The 24,694-nt window shown below is 50.9% G+C and overlaps 2 protein-coding genes across 2 annotated transcripts; both read right to left on the reverse strand.

The window, feature by feature from the left end:
* Positions 1-509: 509 nt before the first annotated feature.
* Positions 510-8,325, reverse strand: TGME49_311500 (ThiF family protein). The gene is made up of 8 exons (XM_018782680.1): positions 6,080-8,325; positions 5,444-5,524; positions 4,800-4,937; positions 4,496-4,636; positions 3,883-4,015; positions 3,555-3,643; positions 2,688-2,941; positions 510-2,089 (listed from the first exon to the last, which is right to left on the reverse strand). The coding sequence occupies exons 1-8, from the start codon at positions 7,583-7,585 to the stop codon at positions 1,894-1,896; spliced, it is 2,538 nt and encodes an 845-aa protein (XP_018635513.1). The 5' UTR covers positions 7,586-8,325; the 3' UTR covers positions 510-1,893.
* A 925-nt stretch (positions 8,326-9,250) lies between these two features.
* Positions 9,251-22,931, reverse strand: TGME49_311510 (eIF2 kinase IF2K-B). The gene is made up of 3 exons (XM_018782681.1): positions 17,634-22,931; positions 13,234-17,278; positions 9,251-12,936 (listed from the first exon to the last, which is right to left on the reverse strand). The coding sequence occupies exons 1-3, from the start codon at positions 18,657-18,659 to the stop codon at positions 10,223-10,225; spliced, it is 7,785 nt and encodes a 2,594-aa protein (XP_018635512.1). The 5' UTR covers positions 18,660-22,931; the 3' UTR covers positions 9,251-10,222.
* Between the last annotated feature and the right edge of the window lie 1,763 nt (positions 22,932-24,694).

Consider the following 24,694-nt stretch of genomic DNA (forward strand, 5'->3'; position numbering starts at 1 on the left):
CCGGCGACCGGAGCGCTGGTATAAGGCAGCCCCGATCCTCCATTCAGCGATTCGCGGGAGCGCTGCCGTTGCAGAAGAACAACAGGTTGCGGTCGTCCCGACCGTCAGAACGTACCAAATAGGAAGCTGCACTGGGTCAAAGCAAAACCACTTCCTAGGGTGCCGAAAAGAGGTACACTGGTGGTGAGTGTTCCAAGACAGAAAGGAGACGCCCCGCGGGATCGACTGACGAGGACCGTGCATGATGATGTTGAATCCAGCGGACGTTCCATGGAGGCTTCGCCGCAAACATACACTCGGGGGACGACAGACAGAAGAATACACGCCCGTTTCCTGTGCCCTTTGTGTACCTCTCTACCTATCTTTTCATACACGTGTGTAGATACATATAAGTACGTGCAGAAATTAGTATTCTCAGGCACAGTTTGCCATCACCCTCAACCGGATATATATATATATATATATATATGTATGTTTATTTATAAATCTAGATGTTTTCTTTCGTAGCAAGATAATAAAGTAGGGAAATACAGAATGCATGCAACATTGTTCCCCGTGTATTATATCTAGGTCATAGAAACGTTTCCGGTCTTGTCATACTTCGGTAGCCCTTCCTCCCGCCCTTTGTACAACCCCTCGCACGACACGGGATAGGCGTGCATCGAGAGAGTGGAGAAATGGGGGTGTCAAAGGAGAAGTCGTGAGCAGAAAAATGTTTCCGGCAAGATAACGATGCGTTACAGCGAATAGCGGCTTCCATGTGGCAAAGCCCGTGGAGCCAGCGTTGTCAGCGAAGCTGGTACTACATGCACGAAGAAAAACTCCCGTTGAGAAACAAAGTTTCAAGGGAGAGAGGAGAGAGATGAGAATGAATCGGCAGAACCGCGAAAAGTGCTGACGGGCGGCTGCAGTAAATCCACAAAATATTCCGCAGAGCGGAACTCTCTCATGGTCCTCAAGTTCCGGTTCTTTTTAAACAGCGGATACAGGTGGCGGTTCGCTAACCAGATGGTATCTTAAGCAACTGCGTTAGTTTTTTGTGTAATTTGTCCTCAATTTCTGCATTGATACACCGCGAGCCTGCATGGCCTCGCACAGAGGTCTGTGTCGTGGGTTTTGTTTGTGTGTGCTGGTGCGGCTTTGCCAAGTAAAGCCTCCTTTCAATAAAGTAAAACCGACGCTAAGCGGTGCTGCTATTGTTGGTTGCGGTCCGTCTGAAGTAGCTCTAACATGCACACTCTCTCACATTTTAAGCCTTTCCGTGCCGGAGTGTTTTTGCGTCTCGCGGATTCAAGAAACAAAATTTTCGAGTTTAGCTGCCCAACTCAACCGCTTACCAATCCCGTGATCCCGACCGTTGGAAGCGTTGTTCCATACCGTGGATTCTACATTGACTTGTAAAAACAGAGTTCCACGACTGCGAAAAAGACCGTATGCTGTAAAAACCTCGACTTCTCAGCACAAATCGGCTTGCGGGCACGCCACCTGTTTGGGAAGCTGGAGGCCGCAGACCGGGAAGGAAACGTGACAGGGAAAGAGCAAGACAGGAAGTACAGAGAATGCAATTGGACATTTAGGCGAACCTGGAGGTGCGACAGCTTGATGGAATTCTGAAAAAACCGCGAAATTTGGAAGATGCACAAAAAAACCAAGGAGCCGCGATGCGTAATAAACAACTGACTCTCCGTCGGCCCGGTCTGTGCATGCGTGGCACTTTAGTATCATGCCGAACCTTGGGCAAGAAAAAGCATGCCAGAAGAAAAGGACGATCAAAAGAAGACACGTTACAGAAGAGGCGGGAAAGAGAAAAGGACGCAGCATACTACCCGGCAATAGGAGTTGAGGAACGTGGAGACTTTCTCGCTCTCTCTGCCTCGATGCTGAATCGCCTCTCTACTCATCATCATCGTCGATAATGATCTCTGCATCTTCACAAGACGGACTGACTTCTTTTCTCTTCTTTGCCTTCGGATAAGCGACTGGGGATTCCCCGTGTTCCTGATCATCGAGAACCACTATTTCCACGTCTGCTGCATTGCCCAGCGTCTGTCGTTCTGTGCTTGTCGCCTGGCTAGTCTCATCTCGAGGTCTAGATAAAAGGGCAGCAACAAACCAGAGAGTGAAAGGACAGAAACATCCACACGGGAGACATCTTGACAGAACAAGGTACTAACCGGGGGACACAGACCATCTATTCTGGACCCTTGCCAAGGGGGCGACTTTCTCGACAACCCACCGTTTGCAGGATCGTTGCGCTTAATAACGATTCCGTCTTCCAGCTTCCAAATCAACTACATATTAAAAAGAGCACGTGTAAACTAGTCTTAAACACACCGCTCCGGCATGGACACACACACAGAAATCTTCACCTGCGTGAACTCCTGATCCCGGAGCCATCAATGAAAAGTATACACCCACAAGCCATGTGTACACACTAAACAAAGACATAAATAAATGCGTGAATACATAGATATGCCCATATTCTATACAGGTATTTCCTCGGGTTGCGCCTGGCGACGCTTCTTGTTCTGCGAAAGCGGGGAAACAAGGGAAACGCGTGTTCGCAAAGCTATATAGAGATAAACACGAGCAGCAGTGCCCAAGTGCATGCGCTCGCATGACCGGTTTCTGTGCCGGTGCGAATTCTCACTGAGCGCTGGAAAGAGGCAAAAGAGTGCAACACTTACCGTTTTTCCTGTCTGTTACGGCCCACGTGATTGTCGTCCTCAAGGTTGTCGCCTTTCTGATCCTCTTTACGTGCGGCGGGCTCCTGGGTCTTCTGCTCTGCCGTCGCCTTATCGCCTTGACTGACTTGTGTCTCTTTCTCAGCAGTCGAAGAGGCACCGCTCTCACGCACAAGGCGAAAGATATGGGGATCATCCTTGTTCTTTTCACCGAGTTCGGAGCGTTCGAGAATCAGGAGATTACATTGAAAGTCGCCCTAGGGATTCAACAGTGAAAGCGAAAGCACAGGGAAAGCGCCACACATGCACGTGTTCTTTCACATTTAGATCTAAACCGGTAGTACAGCTTGTAGGATATATTGACCCGAAAAAGCTTATAAAAAGTCCTGTCTCCAAGATGATTACTCCCAGGACGATGGTACTGATCAGACAGCCTCAGGATTTAAAACCGTCAAGCTAGTACTTAATGGAGGGTACACTGCCCAACCCAGGACACTACCGAATTCAGGTACTGGCATAAATACAAATAGATACGTGGAAATTAGATCTAATGACGGGTATGAGGGGGGCAACATGAGCTGATACACGCATGTAACCATCTCGATGGAAGCAAGGGCAAAATATGGAATTGTCTCTTTTCGCGTACTTGGCCTTCCTCACGTCACAGTCAAGAGAGTGGAGTCAGCGCGCAGCGCAGTCGGGGAAAGTTGATAAGCAAAGCCAGATAGAAATACTGAAAATGGAATGCATACAATGTGGAGCAAACGAGAAAAGTTTACTGCCACCAGACGCTCCCTTTCAGTTGTTTTTTATCCCGACCAACGAGAGCACAGGTGGCCAGAACGCCTAGAGGTGGATCTCCATCCCTACCCTGGAGAAGTCTGTCGCCGTGAGAATGGTTCCGGACACAATCCCGAAGTTCGTCAAGGGCTGCTTCAGAGGGGATGCTTCGCCTTCACCTGAGAAACCAAACAGGAAAATAGCATGCAAACGAGAAAGGCGTATGGTGGCGATGAGCCCAGCAAGACACGTCCGCAAAAAGGAAAAGCAACGATTGAAATACAGAGTAACTCTGTGTAAATACCCCCGCAAGACTAGGTACATCTAGCTAAGAGTACGCGTCAGCATACAGGGCGTTCTGGTACATTCCGTTCCGAACCGTCCGATCTACAGAACATCCAAAACACGTTCTGCTTACCTGTTCCGTCTTCCCTCTGTTCATCGACTTCATCTACATCATACAAATTCCGCGACTCAGAGTCAAGGTACGGATGGGCCAGCCCCAACTCTCCTTTCACAATTCTCTCCACGAACGTCTCGATGTTCCATGCCTACAAACAATTATACATATGCGCCTGCAGATATATATATATATATATGCGCATTCATATAGGTGTATAGTCTGTGGATGTACGAAATGTGTGCACGGATGACGGCAACAAGCGCGAGCACCAGGAACGATATGTTGTCGAGTCGTTTTCTGTGCTGCTGGGCAAACATGAAATCTAACCAGTTTGCCTTTGGGTAGATCTGCATGGCCGCCTCAGTATGTAAAAACTGTACAGTTGGCCATACGTACGCGTAAAACAGCCTCTCGTCCAATAGCGGACATATACAGTTCCACAAGGAACGCATTACATTCATATAAGCCCCTACAGTCATCGACATGCAACTCTCCGTACATCGTCTCTACACTTACATATATATATATATATATATATATCTTTAAATACACAGATTTACACCGCATAGAGACCAGATACGGATATCACGAAAGGACGCAATGGCTGGATGAATAGTTTGTATCTCACCGAGAGAGATGCAAGCTCAATCGTGACTGTCTGTTGCTGGCAAAGGAAACACGAGGCTCTCGGAGGGTCCACCACTTCGGGAAGAATGAGACGGCCCGCTGCGTCTGGTCGCACTCCTGTTACAAAGGGTTTGACCCAAACCTGAGAACGAATAGACGGAACAAGAATCGACGAGATGACAGGACGAAGCGACAAAAGAGAGAAACGGCGCGTGATAGGCTGTGGCGGCAAAAAACGCGGAAAGAGGGAAATATGCGCGTCCTTTCTCTCTACTATCTCCCGCGCCGGTGCCACTGACACTTACGTAACGGCAGTTGCTGTCAGACCTGAGAGTCTTCACTGGTTTCCTCTTCTCGTTTTCCTCCTGAGGGGCCTCTCGTCGCTGGTGGCGTAGTCGACCCTCCGAATGAAGAAATTGGAGAAGATGGAACAACTGCACAACCTACCAAATAGCCAGAGGAGATACAAGCTCGACGCGCAAACAGTTGTTTGCCCTTCGCACTTCCTGTACTCCTACGCAACCACCCACAATTCTTCATCAGCACGTCTCGTCGTATGATCACACACACCTCGTTACACACACCCCGTTACACACACCCCTTTGTTTGTCGACAGATTCACCTAGACCAAGATATCTATATACATATACATGAACACTCGGATGCGCAGAGGTTACCATATCCAACAGACGAGCGAAAGAGGAAAACGCATGCATCTATAGCCTAGCCTCACGCTTCGCCTTGGGGCACAGAAGCTCACGAGGGAAACCAGCCATCCCGGGCTCTTCGTTTACTCAGCGGCATCAGGTGAGCCAGACAGGTTCATCACTGCCACTTCCCACGAACTGTCGTCGCTCTGCTGCCTCTCGAATCTGCTCTCCTAGGACACAAGTCGAGGAAAAGATGAAAGTTGCACAAGCGGTATCACGCACAAAAAAAGCAGTCTAACCTGAAGAGCGGCGACAACTGCATTGGTCGCAGCGATGGCGGGGATGATAGAGCCGGCAACAGCCTGGATGAACCAGCGGGACTGAAGACCAGAAACTTGCAGAAAAAAACGTGACAGCGTTCGTGAGCACAAAAGCGGTCCACATCAAGACGACGAGACCGTAGTCGCCGATGAACTGCAGGATACATGACAGCGACCGACCGCATCTTTTTGCGTCATTTCGTGTGTGACCGTTGACGACAGAAACACCCACAAAAGCCGCAGAATAAGGACGCTGCCTTCTCTTTCTTGGCTCTAGAGACTGGCGCAGACACTGAAATTTGAAGCACTCCTCGAAAGAGAGGTCTGTTCGTCGTCTCCCTCATTTCCCCCGACCGGTTACACTTGTGTTACATGTCGCCTGTCGCCGGGAGGTCTCCCTTCGCGTTTTCTTTAGCGTAAGCTTTCCATCAATCAGTTCCTTCTCTGTCTACCTCTTGTCACTGTGTCAACTCTTTTCTCGGTGTCTAGATCTTCCCTCTTGGTCTTTTTCTTCCCTGCGTCTGCCTTGCTCCGGCTCTGCCTTTCCCTTTCGCTGTCACTCTGCATTCGAAATCTCCGACCTTCCTTCCGGATTGCCGCTGACGCGGTGCGTACCTTGAGTGCAATGTGGAAGTTGTGCATGCGCAGGTTGGCAGCGGCGGCGACAAAGTCCATCGCAAGGTCGTCATCCTTGTCGAACGGAATCCCGGCTTCCCGCTTTCCAGTTCCTGCGTTTTCACGCTCTGTTGTTTTCTGGCGTTCAAGGAGACCCAAAAAACTCCGCTCGAAAACCTCCTGGCACTCCTGGACGCTCCACGTCCTCTGGCTCTCTAATCCGCTGCCTTCTCCTTGAGTGTTTTCTGTCGGAGCAATCGCGTTCTGTTTGGGTCCTTTGTTCGTTGTCTTGGCGTCTTCTGAGGCTCTGCAGTGGCTGGCCTCGAATGTTTCCTTGTCTGTGAGCCCCTGGACGCAGAGTGGAGTAGGGAGCACTTCTTGTTTTTTCATCGCCTCTTTGTTTTCCTGGCTGAGCCTGAGGAGATCGACAATCTGGTCATGAAACAGTTCCTTCATCATCTTCCGACTCATCAGTCGCATGGCCTCTTCCCGCGTCCCCGCGCTGTCTTCTCCTGCGCCCTTTTCATGCGTTCCTGGTCGGCTGGTCTCGTCTTCTCTACCTTCTGCTTCTGCAGTTGAGGAGACATCGAGGAAGGTTCTTAGCTGCTCCTTCAGATCGGAGAGGAGATTTTCGTTGTCCTCCACCCCGAACACGAGTTCGTAAATCATTTTGGCCCACGCAATGCAGTGCTCCGGGCGTTCCGGGCGCTGGCGCAGTGTACAGACCGGGAACCGCTGCTGATCCCTCGGCTTGGCCTCGCAGTCGTAGCAGAGCGTTTCGTTCTTAAGAATCGGCATCACTTGCCCAGAGTACCCGGTGCTTCCCGCCTCAATGAGGGGCAAGTCAGCAGCGATGCAGAGACCGTTCAAATGACGGCGCGCTTTCTGGTTATCCAACGCAGAGATAACCACGTCGTACGTCTGGAGCAACTGAATGGTGAAGTCCGAAGACAGAATGTTCATTTTCTGGCCCACCACACCCCACACGGTCCTTCCGTCGATGCAGACGTCACCTTCCCGCTCTCCGACTCCTTCGGCTTCAGACAAAGGTGCCTGACCGTCCGCATCAGGTCCAGGCTTTCCATCATTGTTTTCTTCACTTTCCTCCTCTCCCTCGGAGTCGACTTCGCCGGTCTGCTGCAGCTGCCTTAAGGCTCTCGCTCGCTTGCGGGCGAGAGCCTGCCGCTCTGTCGGGGACAGAAGAGCCGAACAAGCGGCCGCTAGGACGAATGCCTTGCTCAAACCTACATGGGCGTTTCTGAAGAAGAACTGACGATTCAGATTGCTCACGTCAATCGTGTCAAGGTCGACGACACACAGCCGCCGAAAACCGGACAGGAGAAGATCCTTGCAAACTTCACAGCCTATTCCTCCCGCACCGACGACAAGAACACGAACATTCGAAAGACGAAGAGGAGCAGAAGAAGAATGGGAATGACAGGCGGGAGACAAGGTCGGCACCAGGAGAGGATTGAATATAGCGCTCACAGACGACGCAGGTGCCATGACGACATGCAGGGGACAGGCGGGAGAACGGGGAAGAACGCTCAGATCACGTGCCACAGCAGAGTTGCTTCGGACTAAAAGACAACGCGTCACATTAAACAGACCGGGAGACGGATGAATGAAGAAGACATGGACCCAGAGTCAGGTGTGATCTCGGACTCAGAGAAATACAAACGCCTACTGTTCTCTGTTGGGCCGAGTGCATGCAGTCGCCAAGACACGGAAATACACGTCTGAAGAAGCACTTTTTTCAATTCATAGCTTTAACAAATGAAAGGTAAGGAATCTAGTCGCGCTTTGATTGCGTGGAAAAGTGGTAACGCTTGAGAAAGGAATGCGATGTGTTCAGGTAGTTGCTGGACAGCGAGAGCCAGTTGCATGTACAGCCACGAGCATCGAAATCGCCAACCGTGTGTGCATGTAGACGCTAAAGAAAAACCACAGCGAGGTATAGTGATTTGGCTCCATATTTGTTATTCTTGCTTTTGGGTACGAGGTTATCTCCAAGATCGGTGGCAGTCTGCGTGCAATGAAAACCGACACCTCTGTCCAGCTACTACGCGATACACCAACGTCCCGAATGACTGTGTATTGGCAACCCATTTGTTCCATCTTCACCACGGCAGTGACGAAAGCCGAACAGTCCACGGGGAAGGTTGGTTGCCAGACAGAATACGAAGACTATCAAGCCGCGGTAATCATAGAGTGGCGCATGAAGAGAAAAACCGAGCGAGTTCCCCTGAAATAAAACCGCAATACAAAGTGCCAGGCAGCCGTTCACCCGGAGAGTTCGATTGTTTTGGTAAGTTTCCCTTACCTCTATATTCATCCGCTGTCTTCACTGTGTTTGCCTGGTAATTTAACGCAGAAATGGCACCCGGCGGAGGGATGTAACATGGGTGTAGCCTCCCGAAGATTCCGACCGGCTAGGTTTCGGAGCGGGCAGTCCCAGCTACACATAACGTAAAGAAACGACTAGTGTTGAATGATTCTTTTGCTTCAGGAGTGTCGCCTCAAGGTACAAAGCGACAAAGACACAGGGATCGGGAACGCAATTCTGCGTTCCGGTGTATATATTTTTTTCTCTGTGCTTTGCGGGAGGAAGCGGCGGGTCGAACGGCAGCACCGACGAACAGGGAATTACTTTGAAGATAATCGCGTGTGAATCGTGAGCAATGTTAAATCAAACCGTTTGCACCACGTAGGCTGATAGGATCCCCCAACTCAATGGAGTGTTTACGCGCAGTGATGTTTACAATCGAGCGAGGGAAGTACCATCTACAGGAGAATTTAGAGATACTGTTGAATATTTGATTCGTGTAATTCACGTGGTAGGGAGACGAAAGTCAGGCTTCATGATCTTGCCACACGTGAGAAGTATCCTGTTGTTTGAAGAGCTGTCGCTCCCGGAGCATGGCGCAGCCGTAACACAACCAAAGCACTATCACCGGCGGTGAACTTTCCTCGAAATAGACGACAGGCACTCATCAATAATAATTCTTAAGGAAGAGTTCTCAATTGCATACATTTCGGGCAAAGCGAACCTGTTTGTTGTGTGGCGTCGTGATGCGTTTTTCTTACAACTGTCGCGTCAAGTGTGTGACGCAGGAAGCGATGAATATAGTCGTGCCTGCTTTCTAGCGTACACGGAACCGAGAAGTAACACTCGCATTATTGGTTCCTTATTGGGTCACTGCAGATAACAGTATATGGTTTATTTCCCAACAGGCACATATATCGTACACCGAATTTAATACCCATGTCATGCATGCTCATCCGGCTTGCGTATGTACATAAGCATATTTGAATCTCAACGTGTGAGCAATTGAACATATTCTCGGCCGGAACACAAAATGAAAGCGTCTACATCTCCTACAAAAACAAATAATGCCCCCCAGTCTTTGAACTGTATTGTCGGTGGCCAGTGATCTAGTGACATGGTGGCTTCACTCATCCACATACGGTTGCACGGTAGCTTAATCGATTTGACTCCGTTGCGGTCTTCGGCTGTGCTTCCTTTCAATGATTGTAGGTGATGAAGAACGTCACTGGAACACGAACAAAACAATGTAACTCACTGTCTTTCCCCGAACACAGCCAGACGATTTATTTACACTGGCTTCTAACATGTGAATGCCATCGAATACAGACGGATCGATTATCCAAAAAAAGCCGTTGGCATCCTCACAAGTTTCGACACCTATGAAACGGCTACACTTTCTAACTCCCCAAAGCCTTCCGCACTGAACGGACTACGTGAGAAGCCTATTCATACACGCATTCTTGTGTGAACCTATTTACGATTCACTCGGTAAAGTAGATGAGGCAGATACGAAGCTCCTTCTGTCACCACTGTCCACGTGGACAGATCAACTTCATGAGATGAATCATCACAGGCACGCATATGCATTCGTGCTTCCGTCTGGCTTAACGGGATTCCATGGTAGTAGATGGTTTGTGTCCGGCCTCTTCAAGAATTCTCTGCAACTGGCGGGAGAATGGGCAATACAGGTAATACAGCCTCTTCACTTTTTAGACTTCGCCGTCCTGTGCACCCCGCCTACGCCTCTTGAATGAGTTTCCGAAACTGTCGCGAAGAGAGAATCAAGTCCTAATGACCGGAGGCCGATGCAAAGATCATGGAAGCAGGGTCCGTGGCGGCGGGAGCATGTACCACAGATGACAGCTGTCGGGTTCCTGGGCGGGACGGCTCCAATTATGTGGTGGGGATGTTTTGCTTTCATCTCCATGAACCACTGCTGGAGAAAAAGACCAGGGAGTCGGAAACTTGCGGCATCTGGCTAAGGCTACTCCGGGCTGTCCCCATACCTCGCTCGATGTATCTTTGAACATCCTTCCCTCTGAAGAGAGCTTCAGTGCAGTGGGAGAGACTGGTCCACCGCTGGCAGCTGAACTAGCCAACCCCTCAGCGGGGAACACCTCACATACGGCCCCGCTGCAACCTCGGCAAACGCAGCACGCACAAAACGGACACTGGCAAGCGGAACAGCCTATGAATGTTGTTGATGGGCAGGTTGATGGCGTGTTCATATGCTGACCCTGCCACGGGCTCTCCGGGCGTCTGCTGCTTCCGGCAGAAATCGACATACAGGAGCAGCCTGAGAGGAGAGTGTTGTCCTCACCCTCTGAATCGCGAACCACACAGAAATTTGGTTCATCCACCGCCTCACCTCGACAGGGGCCTGTGATTGGGCACGCACAACAGCCCAGCCTTGTTGAAATCGCCGGTGACGCATGTGCGCTTGGTCCACAGACGCACGTAGGGCTTCGGGCAGTGTCTCCACAGGATCTTTCGCCAGCAACACATGTGCTGGTGTGGGCTGACTCCCTGGGAGATCTGCTCAAGGAGAGTGGGCTCAAATCTGCTGGAAAGCATGAGTGGTTACAAGGTATCCTCAGAGGACTACTGGCATAGGACTGCGGGGGGTGACTTTGTCCACTGATGTGCGCGTCGAAACACGAAGAACTAGCCTGGTCACAAAATTCGTACGAACCACAAGCTGGTGGGCTCAGAGCGACCACAGAGTTCTGCCACTGTGTTTGTCCCAAGCCCACCGTACCTCCCAGAGAATCATCATTCCTCGCATGAGAGTCAACATTGACAAGAACACCCGAGCGCGGAGAGTGGAAGAAGTCATCCGATGGCAGCAGACGATGTGGGAGACATGTGCCCGTCCAAATGTGAGGCAGTGGGAGACAGAGCGGAAACACGACATTATTGTCTTCCGTGTGAGACAAGAGTCCTGAAGCCGAACATCTGGATGTCGCTGTTTTGGGGCCAAACACAGATCCTGTAGAGCAATAGTGCTGGTACAGCTGACGAATTGTAGGGCGCTTTGACGGGTCATTTTGCAGGCACCATCGACAGAAGGGTACAACCCATGGATACGTCGAAGTCACACTTGGAGGAAAGCGTCCATCGCGAGCATTACGGAAATTCATGGCCTGCTCCATAGCTGTGTTGCACCTTGTAAACAAATCTAGAACAATGAGACCCAAAGCCCATATATCCACTGAGAAGTCATATCTCCCGCCTTGAAGTTGCTCTGGTGGCGCATAAGCTCTAGTCCCCACTCCTGCTGTTCGTTTCTCGAACAGTGCCGGCACGGTGGGAGGACCGTCTCGAGGTGTGCATGGAAGAGAGGGGCATCGATGTCGGGCTGTGTTTTCATGGCAAGGAATGGAGCACATATCTGCGATGGTTTTACTTTCGTGTACTGCTGTTGCTCCTCCTCTCCCGCCTCGGTCCCGCCCGCCACATAAGAATTCGGGAGATACGCAACGGGCTTTCTGTCGGGTTTCTTCGTTGAGGTATGCAGGCGATGCCTGAGATAGTGACCGCGAGAGACGCCACCCGCGAGACTGTGTCGTGTTCTCTGTTCCTTTAACGGGATTTTGGCAACGAACAGAGGGGCAACATGACGACGAATCCTTCGCGTTCGCCCCCCTCGCAGCCCAGCCTTGGTTACCGTCGTTCATTTCTTCAGATAGGCATGGCAGTCGCTCAATAGTCCCTTCAGGTATGCCCGAAGTCACCATGTTTGTCTGTGGGACTGTCACTTGATTGTAACATTCGTCAATCGTACCAATGCGTTGCTCGGGGGAACGCCGGAATTCATGGCGACGCCTGCCTGATTGACTCGTTTCGGGAACAAGGTGGGTTGTACCTTGACCAGTGCCCCTTTCCGGGGTACTTACACGAGCGGAGTTGGGCAGACCCGTCTCCGGTGAGAAACCATCAGTACGGGAGCTTACGCAAGATTTCTCCCCGCCACTTTTCGGCGAATGTCGATCCGCATCAAGTCGCAGTTCTACCTTGTCACCCTCCTCAAAACTGTCACAGAGATGACAATATGGGTCTCTACAAGTAGTGGGTGCCCGACATCGCCGACTGCAGCAGGGTCCTCCTGCGGTCCCACAGCATCCGCCACCCTCCATCGAGGCTGCGAAACCCATCCGCGGGCTCCACAAGTTGCTTTCATGCATGCTACCTGCCACGCAACTACATGGACTATGCAGCGGTACTACCGAAGTTGGCCAGTGGAGACCAGAATGATTTCGACAACGCGGAACGGGGATTTGACTGCGTCTGTGCGGTGAGTTGCACGGACTGTGAACACAGCCAGAAATGTCAAGCGACAAATGGAGAGGAGACGGACAAACGGTTTTAACAGGAGACGCACAGCAACTGAAGTGACCCGTCTGCCATCCACAGCTGCAGGTTCGCGCTGGAGTACTTGCAAGCCTGGGCGTCCCGGAAATACTTGCTGGTAAGGATACGTGCTTCATGCAGCTGGGCGCCATACTTAGCCTGGTGGTGTCGTGGTGTCCTGAGCAGCCACCGCAGCACACATGACGACAAGTGGGGGACCCTATTGACGGCGTCGCCGTTAATGAGTTCGCTCTCTTCCCATCGCTGAAGCAGTCACTGTTGCTTTGAACCCAATCCTCATGCATTTTCATTGCCCCATGAACAGCAACCACTGTTTGTACCTTGACGGTATCGCAGCCATTCGGTGGATGCTCAAAGGCGTCTGGGCCAAGACATGCCCCTGAATTCGGTGACTCATGTGGAGTAGAAGCCACGTTGCTGAGGAAGCTTTCACGCGGCAATATCGTAGTCTCACTTTTTTCGAGATCGCGTCGGAGAGCGGAGAAGACGGGACTTTGACAATTGGGAAGGCCTTCCCACGTTGTTCGAGGAGTCAGGCAAGCAGCATGTGACCTCTGTACGTTGGCGAGACTGGGTACCTCTCCGACCACGGGTGATACGCTGCTTAATGCTTCTTTCTTCAGTTTTGTGGGGTCGTTCCTGGGCTTCTGCATGACCAAAGAAGAGGGCTCTACATGTTCCACTGCACCTGTGGGAAGCTCCGAAGGACACAGACCGGGAAAATTTTCTGGACTGAGAGAAATTTTCTCTCTGTCAACAGACTTCCGCTCTTGCTCGCCGACGCCGGAAATCAGAGTTGTTCTCTCTGCAAGGAGTGAGCTTCTCCCTGCGCTTGACATCTCACTGTGAGGGCCCCGTTTCGGATACTCAGGACATGAGACGCACGGCGTTTCTCCGGGAGAGCTCTGAAGAACCTGAGTCTTGTACAGAGTGCCATCTTGAACACTGGAGTGTGGCCGAGTTCCGCCCGCTAAGGGCGTTGCTGAGAGAAATGGAGTAATTGGAAGCGGGTGGAGGTTGTGCGTGCTTCTACGGTGATAGTGTTGTTGTTCCTCTTTTCCCAGGTTTTGGTGTCCAGCTGTGTTCGCTCTACTAATTCTCATCTGCGCACTCTCTTCTCCCCCTTTGAGTACTTCTTTCACTCCCCTGCTGCCACCATAAAGCACATCAGAGGAAGCACCCTGACAATCTTCATCCTGTTCTCCATAAACTCTCTTGCTATCGGGAGTTGCTGAATTTGGGGTCACAATCGAGGAGCAGTTCTTTGAGGAAATGTCCTTTTCGAACAATCCCCTGTTACGGTCTGAGCTGGGAACTTGTTTCATGTCTTCACTAAAGGCAAGGCCGAAGTCGCCAATTTTGACAACTCCGGTCTCCTTGTCGATGAAAATATTCGATGGCTTCAGGTCGCGATGCATGACCCCTGCACTGTGGCACTGATAAAGTCCTGAGATAATCATCGCCACAATTTCCTCGTTTCTTTCCGGATCAACTTCTGGCGTCTGTGCAATATACTCGTCGAGACTCATCCCGCAGTACTCCATCTGGATATACAGCGACACGGCAACTTTGCATTGATTGCGCTCACACGGATAAGAAAGACCGAGGAAGTGCCGCCGGCTGAGAGAAAGGTCAGGAATGTTTTGCGAGGTGTTGGCCTTGGCCCTCACGCGCCCTCGCATCTCTTTCGATTGGACTCCTTTGATGGCTTCTCGACAGCGCCGCAGATTGACTACCGTCGTTTCCTGCCGGCCGTTGCCTTGCCTCTCACTCTGAGGTAACCGTTTATATCGGAGGGTCTCCGAAGAATTAACGCCTCCGGTGAGGGGCTGTGGGGAGGGGTGTCGTTTTCTGTGGTACGATAATCTTGGTGATGGGAGCGAAACGTCTTGGTTTCGTATGGAAACACCATTTCCATCATCGTGAATCGTTGACCGATGGCATTCTGTCAGAACTGCGTGTGTCCCTATAGCAGACTGCTTCAACCCAGCGCTTGCTGTCTCTTCCAGGTTCCTACGTTCCCGAACATCTACCGCTTTTGCAGCTGTCCCCTGTACCGGGGTGTGCTGTGCTTCCTCCTTCGATTCCACGACAGCTTCATCGGGTAGTCGATCAGATGAGGCGGTGAAACTCTGACTTCTGCCACGACGGGCACAGAGTCGTTCCTTGGGATAACGGGGGTAACCACAGCTATGTCGCCTTGTTCGAGGTTTGTAGGACCGCTCTTTCATATCGGCCATGCTCATTGTGGCATGGTGATTCCTGTAACTTTCAGGTGTTCCTTCTCCCTTGTCGCTTGCCGCTACGCCACCTACAGCAAAGAGGGAGATGTCCCAAGGCATGCGGCTGGAGGGCTGAAGAAACGGACAGACTTTTTCTTGTAGAATTACCTCGTTCGCCATTTGATTCATCAGCCTTTCGCCCATCTCCACCATCCCACTGCCTCTCCTTTCAGTCTCTCGCGATCGGATGTCACTTTTTCCGGTTGGGCTATGCTGCGTTGATACCACCAGTGTGTTTTCACTAACGGGAGGAACACCGCTAGATCGGGATGTTACATCCACAGTACACTTCAGCCCCGCCGCATTTTCCTCATTCTCTTGTACTCCATCTTTCCGTGTACACGACACAACGCCACCTGGATCTACTTCCGCGAAGACAATTTGTAGACCATCCTCCCCATTATCGTCACTGTAGAACTCGTAACAGGGCCAGAAATCGTCACAAACGAGAATTTTCGTACCGTCTTTTTTTCCCATGTTTCTGATGCTCTCCCTAACTGCTGGCCGAGACTCCGTCCGAACAGAGGTCCAGTCCGCGCCTGTGACAGTGTGGCCATCGCTCCATACGGTTGAGGATGATTCTGGAGGGTGTTTACCCGTCGTATAACTGTATTTATCATCTTTATCTCGCAGTGCTTCACCACCGCTCTTTCCTGGGTCTCTGTACCATGAGGGGGCATTATATGTGCCTCCCTTTTCTCGCGCTTTAGGGCTCGTCTCACCATCCGGTGGGGACTGCATGTCTCCAGTGTGTCGTGTCCAAGGTCTGTGTGCGTCTTCTCGTTCTTCTCTCGCTTCTAGCGCTATCTCCAACCCCTTGACTTCATCATTCCGATTTGAGTTTATGCACGCGAAGGCGTGACCGACATTCTGAAAGGCAATCGAGGTCCCCTGCCCGTTCCGATGCACACTTTCTTCCTCTGTCTCCTGCTTCCCCACGTCCTCCGTCCATTGCTTTGCTACATCATAACCCCAGTTTTCTTTATCTCTTGGGGCTTCTCTCGAATCCGCCTCTTGTTCCTGAGTACCACCATCACTCCATCTCTCACAATCGGTGGCAGAGGCGCCAGTCTCTTGCCCGAGTGCATACGATTGGTCGTTGCACGAAGGAGGCAAGACATCATCATTCCCGTCGTGCGTATTGCTAACTACCAATCTGCGTGAAACTGTATTGTGGAGACGAAGAAAATCTTTACTTATCGTTTCCAATTCTGCGTTCAGAGATTCCGACACATGGTTCCTTCGGCAAGTGCCATTTCTTGTCTCGCCCCGCATTGCTGCCCAACCTGCACCCGCACTGTGGCTGTCCGCGTTCTTTCCCTCACCCTTTTTGCCTGATTCTTTCGTAGTAGTCCGTCGGACTCTCCGGTCCACTTCCTCTGGAGACTCAGCACACAGGTCGGAACAGCCATGTTGCACGGGAAAGAATTCCGTGACCTTACATGGAAGACCCTCCTTCCTCAAACAGGCCCGTTGAGTGTTTTCGAAAGGGGCATTTGCTCCTCGAGGGCAGTTTGAACATGATCGCAGGCGCGCCCCTGTCACGGTCAGTGTTGTTGGTGGAAGCGTCATGTGTTTGTTGTGACCGATCTGGATTGTACTGCGCGTGGACATCTTGGGGCGCCCCGTAGGAAACGAAACACAGGGTGGTCGGTCACGGGATGGACAGGGACCGGGCATTTTACTCTTGTCTGTTACCTCTTTATCTTCCTCCGCCAAAGCACCGTTGCAAGCCGTGATTAGTTGGCTGCCGCTGAAAGCCTGTACCCGGTTCTGATTCCTTCCACCATGGTCTGGGTTTCTGTCGCAAACCTGTTCACACTCGGGGTCAAGGCCACAGCTGCTATAACGGATCTGGGGGGTTTGAGACATTTTTTCATCACTACCTTCTCCTGCATCTCCTCCTTCGGCTTCGTTCCACCTCAAGGTGTCATCCTTGAAGACCTTTATCTTATGTCCAGCGAGGTGACCACGCATCGACGGTCTTAGCGGTGAGCGGACACAAGTCGTCTTCGCCCCCACTGGCACCTGATCCTGAGATGCAAGAGGCGACGTGTGGTCGATGGCGTTCTCCGGCGTAAGAGGCGGAGGAGAAACTTCCACCCAGCTATTGAAATAGCGTACAATATTCGGATGCGCGTCCAACCGCCGTAGGCACAACACCTCTCGAAGAAAAACGGCCATGTGGGCATCCAGATGCTCGCGATTCGCCGCAAACTGGAAACGTCAACATGAGAAAACAGGCAAGAACAATGGTATTGCATGAAGCCCGAATGTGGACTACAAAGCGACCCCTTATCTAGTTTTGTGTGGATGAGCGTATCCGCACTCTATATAGAGATGCCTGATGGCACGACTTCTGTCCGTCACAACAGTGCTGCTTAGCCTTCTCCAGCTATACCTTGTTTTCTTTCAACCATCACTTATCCAGCAGTCTTTGCACAGCTCAAAAACGCGGGCCTGTCCCGACCCGTTACTGTTATCATGGTTCCTACGATCCGACCAGCTTCCTGGGTTGTCCTACCCCGAGAATTTCACTTCTCCCTTGTTGCTCTCTGTGAGTTTGCTTTACCTTGATCTCTTTTATTGCATAGGTTTGTCCGTCGAGAACGTGTGTGGCCTTGAGGACTCTTCCACAGCCTCCCCGACCAGCGACGACGATGCTTGTGAAATCTTTGCATAACCGCTGAGAAGACAGTGTGGGATTACTATCGCTATCCCCGCCATCGCCGTTTCCCCTGCTTGCCATTTTCTTCCTCTTCGCTGCCCCTTCCCCCCTCTTTCTACACCTGAAGTCTCCGCTGGCGCCCTGCCTGCGGCATAGCTGAGCAGATGTGTGATGGAAGACTCCTTGCTTACGCAAACGGGAGGCCAAGTCGGATCTGAAAGAAGTTTGAGCAGAGCATGCATCATGTTCCGACCTTGTTGGCCTTCCAACGCTCTCAGTCGATGACCGTGGAGCAGGATGACCCGTTGAGCCTTCAAAGATTACCAAGCTACTTTCCTGGATAGATGAATCTCTCTCTTTTATATCGACCTCCCTCTCTTGCCTACCGAGAGTAGTTTTCCTCTCTTCAGCCGTATGTTTTTGTCTCTCGACGGATCCTTCATCTTTTTCCTCCGCTCGTCCTTCATCAGGCATCCGCCACTTGTCCCTGTCCCTCAGCAAATCGTCACGTTCTCCGTCTTCCGCTGTCTCCAAAGTACATGAAGAAATACCAGGTTGAGGCAGGAAGAGCACCGCGCGGGTTTGCTTGCTTTCTCGTTTTCTGTCGCAGACCCTATGACAAATATTAAATGGCGAAGATGGCGGAAACTGAAGCAGGGAGGACGGCCCCGAAGATGATGAGCGACAAACAGAACTTACGAATGTCGTTCCTTCACTTCCAGGGAACGCAGAGCGAGAGGTGAAAGCATAGTCCACTGTCTTGCAGCTATCCTCCTCTGAATTCGACGGCAGACCTGCATTGCTCGCCATTTTTGTCTCATCATGCGTGTCTCCGTCGTGTACGGTACAAACACGTAGCAGCAGCTTTGCCAATTTATTGGTGAACATCTGCCCCGTCTCTTGTTCGCTTGATACAGATGAAGCAGACATTAACTCATTGGTAACTGAAGACGTTATACAGTTTATCAGGCGCTGAAGTTCTTGTGTCTTCGAAATCAATCGAGTGTCTTGACGTTACCACGTAAGATGGAGCAACTGAACTAAAGCTTCGTACACGGTAAATTTATCTTAATGAGAGACACGCATCATGCGTCATCAAGGGAGACACCCGAGGTCGACAAGACGCACGCGTGGGATTTCAGCAATCACCACTAGTCACAGAGACTCAGTGATGAGGGAGACTTTTGCACTACCGAGAACACAGGGCAACACAACGCATTCGTACCACTCCGTTTTTCTACGATGGCAAAAAAGAGGACAACTTGTACACGTCCACCTCGTTCATTGTCCCCTGAAACTGTGCTGGATCCTGTTCTTCCACTCGATGAATGTTTCTAGTAGTGAGAAAAGAAAATCTCCGTTTACACCACCTCCAATACAATTCCACGAAGACGCCTGAAGAGCACGCTTCGTGTCGTCAGCTTTCCACTGGAGGACACTGGAGAACAGCACGGAACGACTGACGCCGTGAACTTGACAGCAGGTTTCATTTGGAGACACGTGATATGCACGAAGAGTGTGAATGAGTCACCACTGATTGTCTTTCTTCTCTCTATTCAGAATAAAGGGCGAAAACAAGCAACCCTTGTCCTGAGCGGCTGTACAGAAAAGCAGACCTTTAGCCTACACATCAAGGATGCCTCCAGAGCATTTGTCACACAAAGTAACACATAGTCGCAAATTTAACTTTGCATCTAGCGCCGCTGATGGAGACTCTCCGTAAGTTTGCCCGACAGGAACACGAGAAAGCCTAGAGACGCTCGCATGACCGCAAACTGCCGGCATTCAGTGGGTTTCTTCGTGTAACTGTATGAGCAAACTTCAGAGACACAGGAAAAGTGAAAGAAGGGGGCCAAGGCTGCCCCCCCCAAAAGACCTCTACCACTATCCTCAGTGGATAGCTAGAGACGTGACACCGGAAACACCACAACGGACTGACTGAACGTAATCTACTGGAGGCGTCCTACCGAGGGAGCATGGAGGAGCTTCTGTCACAGCAGGCAATCCTGAAACATTCGGAAGGGAGGAAGCCTTAGCAAGACTGCGAAAGACAGAAGACACGGTATGCTATGCTCGAAAGAGATAGGGTGTGTAGAAGGTTCCGGCACTTAGTTATGCTGAGAAAGCTTCAACGGGATTCTTCCCCGAAAAGCACCTAACAGCAGGGGCTGAAGTGGCACAACCATAGAACTAGCTTGCAAGTCATTAGCCGTCTATTTAAGATAAGCTCCATTGGGAGGTACTCAATCCTACAGCTTAGGGGTCTCTGCACGAAAAGCCCGCAGGACACAGAAGCGCCTTTGCCATTGAGACACGGATCTCCAGCACGGCTCCAGGTGAGCAGACGTCAGCACCTGCTCAAGCAGGTAGCCTGGAAAACATCCAGAGTTTCAGGCCCTATAAAAAGTCCCCATAGGGGGGGAGCCGTAGATGCTGACGCAGGAAGAGAACGTAGAAGGCACTCTGTACACGGGTAATAAAGGACACCGGAAGATCCAACAGTCTGTGGTATGCCTCACGGAGGGGAAACGTACGAAATCTACGTGAACACCCCTGCGACGATGAATACACTTACGAGTACTGGTGACCTTGACCGTACAAGAATTATATAAGAAAGGTTCTCCACAGACAAGTCGATAAAATGGTGTCGACAAGCGCTGCCGCACATGAAATATAAAAGAAAACACATTGCAGTTATTCTTCCGCCACGGCAACAAAACATTTATTATCCTTCCTTAGTCATACGGCCACTCTCGAGCGTGCAACAAAGCAACTCCGCCGGCTCACAACGTTGGATACCGGCTTCTCCTCAGGTGATGATCTGACGAGAACGCCGGCCAGTAACCACAAGCAAAAACACACCTTCCCGTTTGGGAATCTCGATTTCGAGTCACGATTCAAGCGTAAGAGCATCTGAAACTGAACCGACCACAGCCTCCCTGATCTCAGTGGGATGAATGTTTAGTTGAAGGAAACTGAGGAGGGTGTCGTTTCACTTATCCTCTTCTGAGATGTCTGTTACCGTGAACTTGGGGTCCTTTGACATAGTCACCACCCAGTACTATCAACACGAGCAACAACAGAAGCGGCAAGGAGGGCGACAGGACAGAAAAGGGAATGAAAGAAAACAGTATAAACAGTGGCAGGGAAGGATGACGGGAGTCACCGCATTTCTATCGACGGCAATGTAGTGACCTCATGATGGCTGGAGAACCACACATGGAAACAATACGACAGCAGTAATTCCCTGTTCTGAATCCAAGAAGGGATTAGTAATACCGTCAAGGATTTAAGTGCTCGCCATACAATAAGTGGGTAGTGGCTTCTCGCCAAGTTACGACGCTGTCAGTGCGCCAGATATGGTGTGTTTATCGAATACCCGTAACCAATTCTCATCACTCACAGCGCCCTCCTACTTCTCCCACCTAGTCTAAATCATATAAGGCGCTACTCAAACGTCCTGGTTTCCCCCTTTTCTGAACCGTGTACAGAACAGAGGATACGCTGTCTTGCTCAACACAAAGACCGGCAAGTCATCCCTTGATCCATGTGACACAACAATTCACCTTGCGAAAGTAACGAGGGCACCGCTTATTTTGGTGGGCCGCAGCACCGGCAAGGACGGCAACTTTTACAAGGGCAGTATGCACCTTCATTTCGCATGGGTAAAACGGGGAAAAACACAACACCACAAGACTGGCGAAGGTCGCGGTGAGATCAGCCGCCGAGACGGAATGAGGCAAACATAGGAGGCTAAGAAGCCGAGTTCGCCTTCGGTTTTGGGCCGTTGAATCAGCACAAGCATCCCGACAAGGGTGAAAATCACCGCGTTCTGTTCCTACCATGTTCTCCCAATTCTGCTTCCACTGTCGCCCCAAATTTCCTACGCACACAACGCCTTCAGACCCGGAGAGCAACATGCAAAGCTATCACTGTTAGAATCGCCACACGTTCGAACTGGGCGTTCACTCTCTCGAAGGTAGCGAGAGTAAGAAATCCAAGGTGAAAGGGCTTCCCTCCCCGTTAAGCTTTTCAAGCTGTCTAGTCCCTTCGCAAACACGAGATCCGGACTCATTGCTCCTTATGTCAACATCGATTCCGTTGTGCACGTCTTTCGACGTTTCGGAAAGAATGACGGAAGCAGTTCGGAAAACGCTCATTTACTAAACGGAACAATCGATACAGCTAGTCGACCACTCCTTCCCTACTTCAGGATGCGTTTCTCTCTCTTCCAATCGCTGCCCGAAGGCCCACATTGAGAACAAGATGACATACAGTCTAACTTTTTGACGGAAGGTTCTCACAACTGAAAGGTTCAATTAAGGCTACTTTTGCCTCACAGCAACCTCCACCACGTGTGCACATACATACTACCACAGTTACAAACAAAGCGACATGAAGTGGTTCGCTGGGTCCTCCACCGCGCCTCTCGAAGCAAAAACACTCGAGGCTAGCACACACTGTCTTCAAGGGTTGACAGTACGGTCCTAGTGGTCTGTCTCTGGTTCCTGCTACGCCTTGCGGCAGCTGCAGGTGAGGTTTGACTGGCCGCCGCCTTACCACGCCTCTACCTTGAACGCGGAATGACGTCATCCAGTGTTAGGATAACGAACCACCGGACCGTCGAATGGTGCCGGTACCGCTCGAAGACACAGGCGGAGTTGTTCCACCACCAACACTGAGTAGGAAGGTCGAGGGGGAAGTTTTTTGTCCGTCTTTGACTCTGTTTGTTGAAGTCGATCAATATTTGTGTGTCTCGGCGTGGCGAACATTCAATAGCGCCCGCAACCACGAGAAGAAGGTTGCCTCCAAGTCCGCATCATCATGACTCCCCGATCCCTCTCCCACGAAGGTTCAGACCCTTATAAAGGCCCAGAATCAGTACATTCTTAAAATTGTTTGTCTTACTTTTCTCCCCCGACAACGGTAGAAGACAAAACACACCGTGAATGCCGCAGAAAAGTCCCCTCTATCCCGGACTAGTGGATTGTTATTGACTTGCAGGGCACAAGCAACGGCAGCGCCACTGAGAAAGGAGCAGCAGAGATGTTACGACCGGGGAGGGCCGTTATATTGGCGTGTGCCGAGCGAATGATCCCGTCACAGCTCCAGTGGAAATGTCTACCTCACAATACACCAACGTGCAGCACCGCCCTGGTTCTTCGTGTCCCTAAGGGTTGTTATACACTACACGGAAATCGTAGACCGCAAAGTTAAGCAAGAGCCTCGCCGTCATTTTCCCAGGCGGGTGTACGCGTCTCTACGCAAGGGCATGTAGTATACGCGGCACGAAACGGCTGCGGCATGTGTGGAGAAATCACCACATGCGGACGAAGCTGCTCAGGAAGCGCAGGTTCATCTATGCTCGGAGTGCGGTTTCATTAGGCACGAACTGAGGATTCTGCCGAGCTGTAGTAAGAGGACCTGCAGCACCACATCTCAACGACTCACAATTTTCCTGCGTAGTTCCTCGCATGAAGACGCTTCCGTACGCCACTCAAAAAAAGCAGTGAGATTCAGAGACGTAACCACATCAAGCTGTATTCGGCTTTGTAAAACGCATATCGTAGGGACAGTTGACATCTGTGCAGATGGCAGTCAAATGCGTGAGTTCTCTCTTACGTCGTCTCCTTGAAACGACCGTTGTGAATCTTGACTACAGCCAGCTCGCTGTGTGTGGATGCACACACTTAGGCCTGCGGAGCCGGAATAACGGTACACTCTGGTGTCCCACACGATACCTATGCAAAGCGGCGGCGCATGGTATCCGTAGAGACGAGACACGCTTGCGGACCGACAGCGCAAGCCCGTTGTTATCATGAGTTCAGGGACAGCCATAAACGGGATTTGTCTCTCGCTCTATTCGTCCTGAAGCAGCTACACCGGTGCAGGCTGACTTATCAAATGGGAGGGGCCATGTCGGCGTTCACGATGCTAACTGACTACCAGGCGCCTTGCCGACTCAGTGAGCAATTAACTAGAATCCGAGGCTCGCGTTACCTACCGCATTCAATGAAAACACCCGACTCCAGAATGCTAGTGTCAGAATTCACGCTCCTCAGTGCATGAGAGGCTGGCACATGTGCTACCGCACTCAAAGTAATAGATACGACGAAAAAGTCAGAAAGGCTTTCAGCAAACGTCTGTTTACCGGAGCTCGCGGGAGAGTGAAAGAAAAACAGAGCGAAGCATACGGAGACAATATCTACTTATAATGTGATAATTACAATACATGGTCTAGCTATGATCTTTATGTTCTTCATGTCGGCTTTGTACGGATGATATGGTAACTTCTTTGTACCAATCTATATTGGTGGTTCGGAAGTCGTTTTCCCCCAAGACCTAACGCGATCTCCTATTTTCTAGTACCATTAGTGAATTCATTTGGTCTGATCCTAAGTACGCAGTGAGCTAAATAGATACAAGGAACGTGACAAGCATTACTAGATTTATATAAACGACAAAAAGACATCACGAGAAACAAGTCACAGGAGTGCGTTTCCTGCAAAGGGAGGTGCGGAGCTCAAATGGAACACGGAAATGGAGAGCTGTTGAGGGGAGAAAGCGTTTTGAGAGTCAACAAAAAGGGAGTTCACAATGTGAGGGTGTACGGGAAGCAGCAGTGTGTAGTCTGTGTATGGGCACATCTCTGACGGCAGTACGTCTGCATGAATAAAGTGGTGGACGTAAGTGGACATATGGGTACATTTCTGTGTACGCAAATGCACTTATTATTGCAGAACCTGGGAGAGGAGAACTCAGCGGTAACGCGGGGGTCTGAGCCACAGACATGAGCCGCCTTGTATCAAGTTGTCCCGTTGCTGGACCACTCTCATGATGGTAGCCGTTAGCGTATTGTTTCTGCTTACTCAATGGGAACCCCGAACATGAAAGCAAACAGAAAAGAACCAGTTAACTAAAAAGTCGAAACGATGCCGCCCCGTGGAGCTGAAAGTAAGTCACAC

The sequence above is a fragment of the Toxoplasma gondii genome, chromosome XI, assembly GCF_000006565.2.
Source record: "Toxoplasma gondii ME49 chromosome XI, whole genome shotgun sequence".
NCBI classification, from domain to species: Eukaryota; Apicomplexa; class Conoidasida; order Eucoccidiorida; family Sarcocystidae; genus Toxoplasma; species Toxoplasma gondii.

Bases quoted from the DNA above. Each gene is read 5' to 3' on its own strand.
- TGME49_311500 (XM_018782680.1), bottom strand. From the start codon at position 7,585: ATGGCACCTGCGTCGTCTGTGAGCGCTATATTCAATCCTCTCCTGGTG. The intron at 4,637-4,799 runs GTAAGTGTCAGT...ATTCGTTCTCAG, and splicing joins CTGACAGCAACTGCCGTTAC to GTTTGGGTCAAACCCTTTGT. The intron at 3,644-3,882 runs GTAAGCAGAACG...TTGGTTTCTCAG, and splicing joins ACAGAGGGAAGACGGAACAG to GTGAAGGCGAAGCATCCCCT.
- TGME49_311510 (XM_018782681.1), bottom strand. From the start codon at position 18,659: ATGTCTGCTTCATCTGTATCAAGCGAACAAGAGACGGGGCAGATGTTC. The intron at 17,279-17,633 runs GTAAAGCAAACT...TGACGTTTCCAG, and splicing joins ATGCAATAAAAGAGATCAAG to TTTGCGGCGAATCGCGAGCA. The intron at 12,937-13,233 runs GTGAGACTACGA...GTGGCTGCTCAG, and splicing joins CCGACGCGATCTCGAAAAAA to GACACCACGACACCACCAGG.